General features: G+C 44.1%; 1 protein-coding gene across 1 annotated transcript; it reads left to right on the top strand.

The window, feature by feature from the left end:
* Window positions 1-2,622: 2,622 nt before the first annotated feature.
* SMU1 (SMU1 DNA replication regulator and spliceosomal factor) lies at window positions 2,623-10,092 on the top strand. The gene is made up of 12 exons (XM_058827117.1): window positions 2,623-2,778; window positions 3,033-3,243; window positions 3,351-3,503; window positions 4,094-4,204; window positions 4,585-4,713; window positions 5,425-5,544; window positions 5,920-6,036; window positions 6,233-6,360; window positions 7,093-7,219; window positions 7,532-7,699; window positions 7,990-8,142; window positions 8,779-10,092. The coding sequence occupies exons 1-12, from the start codon at window positions 2,753-2,755 to the stop codon at window positions 8,875-8,877; spliced, it is 1,542 nt and encodes a 513-aa protein (XP_058683100.1). The 5' UTR covers window positions 2,623-2,752; the 3' UTR covers window positions 8,878-10,092.
* Window positions 10,093-12,266: the final 2,174 nt, after the last annotated feature.

The raw sequence follows: 12,266 nt of genomic DNA, 5'->3' as shown, positions 1-12,266 counted from the left end.
TGGGCCTGGGCCCAATGAGGACTGGGGTCAGCTCCAGTGTACAATAGATAACTGGGCTACCTAACTGCATCAAGGCTGTTTATTTCCCTTTGCACCCACTGCCCAATGGAGCCAAAGTATAAAATGGAAACCTCTCCTTCCCTTATGTAGTGCTCTGCCAGAGCATTACAGCTGTGGTTGTTGGCTGAAAAGATCTCTGGAGGTCTCCAGACACTGGACTGCTGCCAGCAGCAGATCAGACTGGCTGTAGCTGTGTCTAGCCGCGAAGACTAAGTGTAATTCTTGTGTGCTTGCATAGCACTTGAAGCATTGGGACCCTTTTCTCAGATGGAGCTCATGGAGAGCACAAGCAAGTTCAGCTGGGGTGCCCACTTCTCTTTGCATCTGTCAGGGAAGGAAGGACAGGAGGGCTAGGTAAACCAGCACGCGTCCAGTCTGTTAGCATGTTCCTGTGCTGAATTCACCTCTCAGAAAAATGCCATCCTGAGGATTGGGACAGTTCAGTCCAGGTAGCCTGCCTGTTGGGTTTTTCCTGCTAGAGGCCATTAACATTGGAGGGGGAACAGAAAGAGTGCACCAGCTGAACTTACTGATTAATTGAGCCAGATTCCTATGTGCTGCCAGCACAATAATAGCTGCCATCTTTAGATTTTATGGCTTTTCTTTGTTAGAGTCTGGATCAGACTTGTTTTCAAAACAACCTTCAAACAACATAAATATACCTGTCATTGAAAACAAATAAGCCTGGAACAATTAAACAATACTTCCCTGAAGTAATTATTGCACCTCTGTAAAAGCAGTTAAAAAAATTATTTGGGATCACAGAGAGGAAACAAGAGAATGCAGAATGTTAGCCATGTACCTCGCTGTTTTTTCAACTTCATGCTATTGGATTACTTTCTTAAGTACTCTGGGGACAAAGACAGCAAAGAAGAGCTTTCCTTGGCAAAGGGAGGAAGTTTCTCACACACGGCTGTATTTTCCATGGCTCATCTAGCAAAATGCACATGCCTGAAAAAACAGCAAGAAAAAGTCCATCCAAGAGGGGCTGATAACTGTGGATTCCACATCCCAATGTACTGGCAGTCTAGCACTGGTATCAGACTGGGTGGTATCATGGGATCACTGGATGCAGTTGGGAAGTGCTGCATGCCAGAAAGCCATGAGCAGCATGATCTAGGTGCTGCCCAGGGAACAAGGAGTCTCTCTTTCTGACAAAGAAGCTTATGTGCAGCCAGGAGGGTCACAGCGAGTTTTAGTCATCTTGTAGCGCTAACCAGGGCAACAAGACTTTTGGCCTTAGTCAGAGTCCAAGCAGGACAGATGGACTGCCAGAGCCACCTTACGAATTTTTCAAGGTGAGTTGTCTTCTCATGCTCATCCAGGCACTCATCCAGGAGCAACCACTGAAGAGCTCCTTCCAGTAGAGCAATTAATAATCCATAATTAGAGTAACAAGACACGCAATTAATTTTCCCTACTCATATTGCTTTGTGCACTGTCATTCTTTCATACATGACCAGTCTTGAGATGCAGAGCTCACAATTGCTTTTTAAGGCTTGTAAACTGCAAGTGACACCTTGGACTTGCACCTGCAAACCTAGACAAGCGAAGAAACTGGTGGCCAAGCAACTGTTGTGTCTTTGCCAGAATGCCTGACCTGCAGCCTGCCATGCCTGTGTCACCACAAGGAATCTTCTGAGATCCCAATGAATGACAGTGGGTGGAATCAAAGAATCAATCAGTTGGAAAAAACCTCTGAGATCATTGAGTCCTACCTATGATCAAACACCAGCTTGTCGACCAGACCACAGCACCAAGTGCCACATCGAGTCTTTCCTTAAACACCTCCAGTGACAGCGACTCTACCACCTCCCTGTGCAGTCCATTCCAATGCCTAATCACCCTTCCTGTAAAGAAATTCTTTCTGATGTCTGACCTGAATATCCCCTGGTCTACCTTGTGGCACCACATCCTCTCATCCTTTCTGCATCCTCTCATCTGCACTGGTTGCCTGGGAGAAGAGGCCAATCCCCACCAGGCTACGGGCTCCTCTCAGGGAGTTGTCGAGAGTGATAATGTCACCCCTGAGCCTCCTTTTCTGCAGGCTGAACAACCCCAGCTCCCTCAGCCACTCCTCCTAGAGTTTGCGCTCCAGACCCCTCACCAGTTCTACTGCTCTTTGGCAGCTCAGTGTCCTTCCTGCATTGGGAGGTCTAGAACTGGACACAGCACTCGAGGTGTGGCCTCACCAGCGCCGAGTACAGGGGGACAATCAGCCCTGCCCCTCCTGCCCGTCACACTATTGCTGATACAGGCCAGGATGCCACTAGCCTTCTTTGGCCAGCTGGTGACGCCGTCGGCTCCCGCTGGCCGGCGGGGGCTGCGGGAAGGGCTGCGGGAAGGGCTGCGGGAAGGGCTGCGGGAAGGGCTGCGGGAAGGGCTGCGGGAAGGGCTGCGGGAAGGGCCGCCCGCGCTCCGCCTTGGGCCGGCGCAGCCGCCAGGCCGCACCCGCGGGGCCCCTGCGCCGCCGCCGCTGCGCCGCCAGGGGGAGCGCGAGCCCCGCCGCCGCCGCCGCGGGGGGGCAGTCCCGGCTGGGTGACGTCAGCCGCGCGGGGGCGGGGCGCGGCGGGCGCGCGCGCTATTTACGGAGGGACGGGAAGAGGAAGTTACAGAGTTGTGGCGGAAGGCCTAGCGGCAGCGGACGCACCACCAGCAGCACCGGCGGTTCCAGCACCGGCACCGGTTCAAGATGTCGATCGAAATCGAGTCCTCCGAGTATGTATAGCGGTGGCGCGGGGCGGTGGCGGAGGACCCGATGGCCCGGGGAGCGGGGAGGGAGCGGTTTGGTGGCCCCGGCCCTGGCCCTGAGCCAGGCCCCAGCGGCGCAGGGGAAAGGAGGCGAGACCCGGCGCGGCCCCGAGGCCGTGAGGGGGCCGAGGGTTGCGGGCGGTGCTGGCCGTGCCACGGCCCGGGAGGGGCGCCCGTGTGTCCGGTGGCCCGGCTGACCGTGAGCTGTGCCTCCCCCGCAGCGTGATCCGGCTCATCATGCAGTACCTGAAGGAAAACAGCCTCCACCGGGCGCTCGCCACCCTGCAGGAGGAGACCACCGTGTCCCTCAACACCGTGGACAGCATTGAGAGCTTCGTGGCAGACATTAACAGTGGGCACTGGGACACTGTGCTGCAGGCCATACAGTCTCTAAAACTGCCCGACAAGACCCTCATCGATCTCTATGAGCAGGTGAGCAAGCGCGGGGTTCCTGCAGGCTCTTCTGGTCCGTGTGGAAGACTCTGTGTAGTATTTTCCACCAACTCTTTACTGATGCAGACTTTTGTCTCTGTGTGCAGGTTGTGCTGGAGTTGATCGAGCTCCGAGAACTGGGTGCTGCCAGGTCTCTGCTGAGACAAACGGACCCCATGATCATGCTGAAACAAACACAGCCAGAGCGCTACATCCACCTCGAAAACCTTCTGGCCAGATCTTACTTTGATCCTCGTGAGGTATGTTATGACTTTTTTAAGACACCTTTTCTGCATGATCCTCGGCATCAGCAAGCTGCTGACTGCTCATGGCATTATTTCTTGTTGTGGGAAGTGGGAACGTGCAGTTTCACAGTTTGATTTTACACCTTCTTTGAAGTGTTTGGGAAGTACTGCATGACACTTTATCGTGAAGCAGCAGAGCAGTGGTTTTGAAATGTGCTGCAGTTGGGAGTTTGGGGATTTGGCCCTGTGTCCTGCCACAGGATTACATCTGCAACTTGCTCTTTCAGAAGAAAATTCAAGTTGTGTGAACAGAAATAGTGCTATGTAGTAACAGTAGAAACAAGGCATTATTTCTGACTGGTTACATAGGTCTGAAGGTTTTTGTGAGACTGTGTTAAGTTAGTACTTAACTTAGTTAAGGGACTGTTTTTAGAGGTCTTTCCCAACCCTGATGATTCATTGCTTTTAAGATTGGTATTAAAGAGCTCTTTTGGAGCCTAACAGAAAATTTATATGGAAAGAGTTTCAATTTCAGAGCAACAGAGGTCTTTTTGGGAAAAAAAAATATTTAGAACAATTATCTCATAAAAATACTTTTTCTCTAGGCATACCCAGATGGGAGTAGCAAAGAGAAGCGGAGAGCTGCTATTGCCCAGGCTTTGGCTGGAGAAGTCAGTGTGGTGCCTCCATCTCGTCTTATGGCATTGTTGGGGCAGGTGAGTCTTGAAAAATATTTTAGTAGCTACGTCTTTAGTCTTTTGCTGAGTAAAAATAGCTACAATGTAGCTGAGTTTCTGCAGCTGTATAAAGGTAGAATTTAAATGTGGTATAGTTTAAATTTTTTTTTCTATGTGGCAAGGGTTTAGCAGTTGTAGAAAATGTTATCACTCTACCAGTAGATTTCTTCCCGTAGAATAAACATGCAGCGCAATGTGCACTTTGAGAATAACACTCTGTAATGCACATTTTCTGGTGTGTCTTCTGCCCTTTCTCATTCTCATAACGTATTCACTGGTACTCCAGGCAGACAGTGTTTAATATGTCGTAGATCTGTGTTAATTGCTAGCTAATGGTGTGTCTTTGATCTCCTCCAAAGGCCTTGAAATGGCAGCAGCACCAGGGCCTGCTTCCTCCCGGTATGACAATTGACTTGTTCAGAGGCAAAGCAGCTGTGAAAGATGTAGAAGAAGAGAAGTTTCCCACACAGCTGAGCAGGCATATTAAGGTAATGTTTGTTTTTGTGTTTCTGCTGCTTTTTCCTTCCTGTGTTTTATGTTGGGAGATAAGAAGAAATCTTTTGAATGCTTCTTTTCTCCTTGTAAGTCATTCCCCTCTCCCCACCACCGGTGTTTCTTCCTTATCTTATCAGAAGTTATTTTTTCATGGGAGTCTGAGATTAGGTCTTTTAACAAGACTCCGTGCTTAAGGTATTTGTGATTAAGATAATTGCATAGTTTCTTTGACTTCGTAGTTCAGAATCAATCTGTTTACATGAATTTGCATGGTCCCCTTTATTTGTACAAGGAAGCGCTTGTTTCCTAAACTGTTTTTCAAAAGCCACGTGCTGCAACTTATGAAATCAATTTGTGGTGTTCTGTAACAACTTGCTAAAAATGCTTTATTAGAACTCGTTTAGTTTGCCATTGATTATCTCATATTTTTCTTTGGGCTAGTGAAGTTTTTCTTCTGTACTTAGTTGTCATGGCCACTTGCATTTAAGAATAAGAAAAAATTGACATAAAAAACCTCCAAAAACAAACCAACAAACGTTCTCTGTAAAAATTGCACCCCGAATGAAGCATCTTCAGAAATTCATTGAACATACATCTAAAAGATACTGTGTATTTACCATCAGAATGATACTGCAGTTTTGTTTTAATGTGTTGAGTCTTTTAAATTGTTTATTAAACTTTGCTTATGTTCTTTTTCAAAACAGTTTGGGCAGAAGTCACATGTGGAGTGTGCTCGGTTCTCTCCAGATGGACAGTATCTGGTTACTGGCTCAGTTGATGGCTTCATTGAAGTATGGAACTTCACTACTGGAAAGATTAGGAAGGTAAGTTACTCCTTATTTCACACAGAATGACCTTGTCTTGCCAGAGTGCCTGATTTATTCTTTGAGATTGTTTGATTTAATTTCTTAAGACTGTGAACCTAGAACCTGTCTGTTTAGGTGATACAAGTATCAGTCTGGAATACTTACGTGGTGTAGTTGTTTGGTTTGTCACAGATTTCTCTCTGTTATAACTTCTTGACCTTGATAGTAACCTTATCAAGGTGATACTGATAGTAACCCTGTATTACAAGGCTATGAAGTCTGATTTACAATAAGTTGTAAAATAAAATTGAAGTTAAAAATGTTGATACTTTCACACTTTGCCTTAGAATAGAATTCCTTGATTTCACTAATGGATCTTCTGCTTTTTTTTAGGATCTGAAGTATCAGGCACAAGATAACTTCATGATGATGGATGATGCAGTGCTGTGCATGTGCTTCAGCAGAGATACAGAAATGCTAGCAACTGGAGCACAAGATGGAAAGATCAAGGTACAAATCTTTTTGTATCATACATTGGTAGAGGTGGTGACCAAAAAGATTAGTTTGCAATAGCAGTAATGTTCCCATTCTGTATAAACTCAAAGGAAGTTTAATATGGCTCAGAAACAGCTATATATTGTCTCTGATGTTTAAACTCATGTGATCTCATAACAAACTAATCATTGATTTGCTGTTTCCTTTGCAGGTGTGGAAAATCCAGAGTGGTCAGTGTCTGAGAAGATTTGAACGAGCTCACAGCAAAGGTGTTACGTGCCTCAGTTTCTCTAAAGACAGCAGCCAAATTCTTAGTGCTTCTTTTGATCAGACAATCAGGTAAATAAACTGAGAATGTGTGAGTTACAGTGTGGGAGAAAAGAAACCAGATTTTTCTCATTAAGCAGTTTAGATATAAAATAGTGTAATCTAGAAGGTACCTGTAGAGGTCTCTAGTCCACCATGCTTCTCAAAATACAGCCAGCCTTTCAGTTAGGACAGTCTAACTTCAGGGTCTTGTCCAGTTTTGGTTTTTTCACGATGCCACTGCCTCTCTTGGGGAAAATCCTGTTTGGATACAGGGAAAGATATTTTGGGTTGGTTTGATGATGCTTTTTTTGGTTGTTGTTGGTTGGAGTTTTTTGGGGTGGGATTTTTTATTATCCCTTGCCTTTTGTACTTCAGCTGTACACCTTTTGAGAAGTCTTAACTCCATTTATTCTGTAAAGATATGTTGGCTAGTAATGATAATACATAGTTAAATTATTTTGGTGTTAAAATTTAGGTGAATATACCTTCCTTTCTCCTTTCCTCTTTCCCTTCTCTTTTCTCTCCTTTTTTCTTTGAAGGATCATTGCAGGATAGGTTAGAAGTAAGTACAAATATACTCAGAAGAATACTCAAACACTGTTATAATCTTAACAGGCAAAAGGGTCCTCATCCCTTTTCCTGCAGCTCTTAGCATCTGGAAAGTGTTGATTATTGTTTGTGTAATGCAATAACTCTGATGCTGCACCTACTTGGTTACTGAATGGAATTGTTCACCCACTTTCACCTATGTTGTCTTGACAGGATTCATGGCTTAAAATCTGGGAAAACCCTAAAGGAATTCCGTGGTCATTCTTCCTTTGTCAATGAAGCTACTTTTACCCAGGATGGCCACTATATTATCAGTGCATCCTCTGATGGCACAGTGAAGGTAAGATGTTCTTTACAAAGGGTAAATGCCACCATCTTGCTGTTCTATTGTTCCTTTGTTACAATTGTTGCAGCCATTGGAAAAGAACAATTTGTTACTCCGTGTACAGTCTCTTGCAGAGCCTGTCTCTGCTGCATTTTTGAAATGGGTACATAAGTGCAGTGCTTACTGCCTGTTCTGCTTAATTCTAGACACAGAACTGACTGTGACACCTCTAGTCCTACAATGTGGGGATTCCTGTATCTGAAACAATTGCGTACCAGCTCTTCCTTTTTAATTTTTAAAACTAATTGTTCTTATTTTTTATACTAGGTTTGGAATGTGAAGACAACAGAGTGCTCCAACACCTTCAAGTCTCTTGGTAGCACTGCTGGGACAGACATTACTGTGAACAGTGTCATTCTGCTGCCTAAAAACCCAGAACACTTTGTTGTTTGCAACAGATCGAATACAGTTGTCATCATGAATATGCAAGGACAGGTATGTGATCTTACTGGTATCCTTTCAGGTCTCTCTGTCATTTCAAGAATGTAGAAAACCTAGTTAATAACCTAGACCTAACCAAGCAGGGTTAAACCTGGTTTCTCTGGTTTGCTAGCATGACAAAATATTCTGAACTCTAGTTTATAGAACACATAGAGCTCTTGAAGCAATGGAGAGATCTGTGCTCTGAACAGACCTAGTACTTCCTAAAAATTTTTGCCCTAAACATGGTATTGATATGCTGCTGTTTAATCCTGACAAATGTTTTTGGGGGTTTGTCTTTACAGATTGTAAGAAGTTTTAGCTCCGGTAAGAGAGAAGGTGGTGACTTTGTCTGCTGTGCACTTTCACCTCGTGGTGAATGGATCTACTGTGTTGGTGAAGACTTTGTGCTGTACTGCTTCAGCACAGTGACGGGCAAGCTGGAGAGAACTCTGACTGTAAGTTTTAAGCTCTGAGATTTTCCAGAGTTTTAAACAGAGGGATATAAATGTGCATTATGAAGTCCATAAGGAGGAATCTCAGACTGGGGAATCTTTCATCTCTAGCAGACATGATTGGTAAAAATAAATTTTAGGACGTTTGGCCACAGAATGTGTTTGGGCTTTTTAGAAGCGTTTAATTGTAAAAATTAGGGAAGTATTTATCCATCAAGCAAAGACTGAACTGGTTCACACTTCCTTGAATGAGAGCATGTCTTGAGCTAGGCTCCAGCTAGTGGAGAATGTGAAAAAGCTGTCAGATTTATAGCTATTTGGTTTAAATTTGGTTTAGATTGAACTTGGAATATTGGCTTGAATATCTAAATTTAATGGGGGACACTTAGATGTTGTGGATTTCAGTGGATGTAAACCTTCACTAAACCTGCCCTTGCCCAATAAAAAATAACTGCTATGTCACAAAAATTGTTGTGACTGGAATTGAACATTGAGGGATGTGTACCCCTGCTTTTGCTCTATGCACAAAGCACCTTAACCTTCAGTCTGGCTTTCCTCCAGTTGTTTTTTGAAGAGAATTTTTATCTTGAATTTGCTAAAGCAAGACTCTCCTAATGCATCTTTCTGCTTTCTCTCTAGGTCCATGAAAAAGATGTTATTGGCATTGCTCATCATCCCCACCAGAACCTGATTGCCACTTACAGTGAAGATGGCCTTCTCAAGCTCTGGAAGCCATAGATTGATTTTGCAGCAAGCTCTGAAGCATGCCTGTTAGTTGCAGGTTACTAGTGTTTGTGCTTTAACAAGGTCTAAATACATGCAGAGTGTGGTACTTGCTCAATTTTCAGTTCGGGTTTCCAGAGAATTACATTTTTACCTACCTAAAGTGGATTGATGCATAAATACAGCATCAGTTAATTTCATATACTTCTGTTTTTACTAGAGTAGTTGAAGCAACTTCGGTGAGAATGCTTTTTCTGCCTCCTGAAGTCTGTACTCTTCCTACAATGTTTGTAAAAGTTCAGTGAGCCAGCAGCTGTTCATGCTCGTGAGTGGTTGCTGACTTCCTAGAATACAGTAAAATGTTGTTGGTTTGTTTTGTTTTTTTAGTGAGATGTGGAATGGAACGCTGTGTCTTCCCCACTACTGAAACAGGAATAGTTTCCTGGAATGCAGATGATGATATGTATCATCAGCTAGAAGATGGGGTCATTTCTAGGCCATTGGGTTTTGCTGTGTTCAATTTTCACTATCATTTTTCCAATTATATTGGAAAGCAGTGTCACACAGCTTCCTCAGAATGAAACTATCCTTCCCCATCTGCCAGCACTTCCTAATATAGACTGTAAACCTGCTTAATGTGGCAGTGAAATACAGTCGATTTTGTTTGGGGATTTTTTTTTTTTCTTTTGTTTTGCTTCATTTCCAGACTAAAAGGAGTTGTAACCGGGGCCCTCTTCCTATAAGTGAAAAATGTTTTCAGACCAGCTATAACTGAAACAGGCTCCAGGGGATCAATATTTTAAAACATGCAAAAGTTGGTTTACATAGGCTGAGTTCCTAGTGCTGTGATAATGCTTTAAATAATTATTTTTATGATTTTTTTTTAATTTCATGTCTGTGGACCTAGCTAAGGTTTTACTTAGGTCCCACAAGATGATAAAAAGATACTTGCAGACTCTTCAATTTGAAGCACATGATATTTTGTTGAGAGATTCTGACTAATGTACACTATTCTGAATGTACACCAGAATCTTCTGAAGTCTGACTGTGTCTTTTCTAGGATGCAGAAAAATGAGGTTTTTCCTGTAATGATGAATCGAATGCATGTAGATTTGAATATACTATAGTGTGTTATGGCCTCATATGTATCTCATGTAGAATGCTTTCCTACTGTAATCTTTCAGACAGTAATAACTTGTCTTCAACTTAATAAATTAGTTCCACTTTAAATATTTTGTCTGTGTCTTTAGTGGTGTGGGGAAATAAGAAAAAGTTCAACTGGAATTCTCACACAGTACCTTTGCTACACATGTAGTGTTTGGTTAATTGTTGAGCTACGATGTCTGAATTCCCAGGTTGCTTTTTACTTAGATATGCTAAGCAAGGGGGTTTTTAGATAGTAAAAAGTGATTATTTTTCCTACCTGAAGTCTCTGACAAGCTCCATAGGCCATTAGTAATTCTGTTAAAGGGGAGGATCTTGTCAAAGTATTTTTAATAGTACTTTCCTTATGGAAGAGATGCTCCCATCCCTTAAATATCTTTGTGACCCTTTACTGGTCTCCAGTACAATTGTCCTCTTTTGTATGGGAAGACCCAAAACCAGACATAGTATTCCAGATGTGTCCTTGCTCTTGATGAGTAGCTGGGAAGGATTGTGTCCCTCCACTGCTGGCTACCAGGCCCCCATTTTGCCTTCCTTCCAGAAAGATGGCTCATGTTGAGCTTGGTGTCCACTATGACCTTCAGGTTCCTCCTTGGCTGTTTTCCAGCTGAGTGCCCCCCAGCATGTGCTGTTGCATTGGGGTGTTCCTCCCCTGGTGGAAGACTTTGCACTTCCCCTTGAATTTCATGAAGTTCTTGTAAGCTCAATTCTCCAGCCTCCCCAGTTCCCTCTGGAAGATGACAAACCTCTCTATTTCATCAGCTGCTTCTCCCTCTTCAGTCCCATCTGTGAACTTACAGAGCCCTGAGGCAGTACTGACCCTGGGGCTCTGCCTCCAGCTGGGCTTTGTTGCACTCATCACCACTGTCTGGGCCTCCCATTCAGCCAGTTTTCAACCAACTTCACTTTTCATCTGCCCATACCTCAACACTTTCTCTGCATGGATCTTACGGGAGACAGTGCCTTACAGAAGTCCAGGGACAAAATACCCACTTCTATCACGCACCAGGTCAGTCACTGCAGTGTAAAATTTATCAGGAGGGTTAAGCATGGCTTCCCTTTGGCGAATCCCTCCTGACAACTTCTGCTGGCTTTCTTGTTCTTGATGTGCCTGCAAATGGTTTCTATGTTTAGCTGCACCATTACCTTCCAAGCAGTTGAGGTGGACAGACTATTTCTTTGAATCCTGCTATCTTGCCCTTCTCAAAGACAGATGTGACATTTTCCACCAGCTTTTGGGCACTTTTCCCAATCACTGTGATCTACCAAAGATTGTCAAGGGGACCTTTCAATGACATCTGTCAGCCCCCAGAGCACTTGGTGCATCCTATTGGGGCTGGTGGTTCTGTGTATGTTCAGTTTGCCTAAGTCTTCCATGACCTCATCATCCTTATACCAAGTGTACATCCCCCTAGCTCCAGACTTTCCTCTTGATCTCTGGAATTCTGAGAGCTCATGATGTCACTAAATAAGACTGAGGCAAAGAATGAACTCAGTATCTTAACCTTTTCCATGTTGTGTTTAACCAGATGCCCCATCTAATTCTGTAATGGGCCCCCATTTTCCCTGTCCTTTCTCACTTTTGTACTTACAGAGGCCCTTGTTACCCAGTTAAGCTTTAGTTCCACTTACTTCATCCCTGAATGCCCACACATTGCATCTGTGTACCACCCAATATACCCAGCCTTCGTTATACCCTCCAGATGATTCCTTTTTGTGTTCTAGTTTAGCCAGGAGTTCCTTGTGCATCCCTTCAGCCCTCTTGGCTATTTCTGCCTGATTACTGTTCACAGGGATGGACTGCTCTTGACCCTGGGGGAAGTGAGCCTTGCATATTAACTAGCTTTCTTGGGTTCTTCATTCCAGAGACTTACCCCTTGGAGTGCTTCTAAGCAGATCTTTGAAGAGGTTAGTCTGCTTTTCTGAAGTCCAGAGCTGAGAACTTGCTTCTCATCCTAGTCCTTCCTCTTAGTATCCTGAACTTCACCATGTCATGATCACTGCAGCCAAGGCTGCCTTTGTTCTTGACAGTCCCAAAAGGCATTTTGGTTTTGAATACAAGATCCAGTAGACCACCTCTCATTGTCAATTCCCCTATCAATTGATAGCACTCCATGAGCCTCCTGGATTGATTATCACAGAATTGTTAGGGTTGGAAGGAACTGCTGGAGATCACCTAATCCACTCCCCTGCCAAGGCAGGGTCACTTAGAGTAGGTGGCTTTTGAATATCTCCAGAGA

Source organism: Poecile atricapillus, chromosome Z, assembly GCF_030490865.1.
Source record: "Poecile atricapillus isolate bPoeAtr1 chromosome Z, bPoeAtr1.hap1, whole genome shotgun sequence".
Classification (NCBI taxonomy): Eukaryota; Metazoa; Chordata; class Aves; order Passeriformes; family Paridae; genus Poecile; species Poecile atricapillus.
The sequence above is the reverse complement of the archived record's forward strand: the minus strand, read 5'-3'. Positions and strand labels throughout refer to the sequence as shown.

Bases quoted from the DNA above. Each gene is read 5' to 3' on its own strand.
- SMU1 (XM_058827117.1), top strand. From the start codon at position 2,753: ATGTCGATCGAAATCGAGTCCTCCGA. The intron at 4,205-4,584 runs GTGAGTCTTGAA...TCTCCTCCAAAG, and splicing joins TTATGGCATTGTTGGGGCAG to GCCTTGAAATGGCAGCAGCA. The intron at 6,037-6,232 runs GTACAAATCTTT...TTTCCTTTGCAG, and splicing joins CACAAGATGGAAAGATCAAG to GTGTGGAAAATCCAGAGTGG.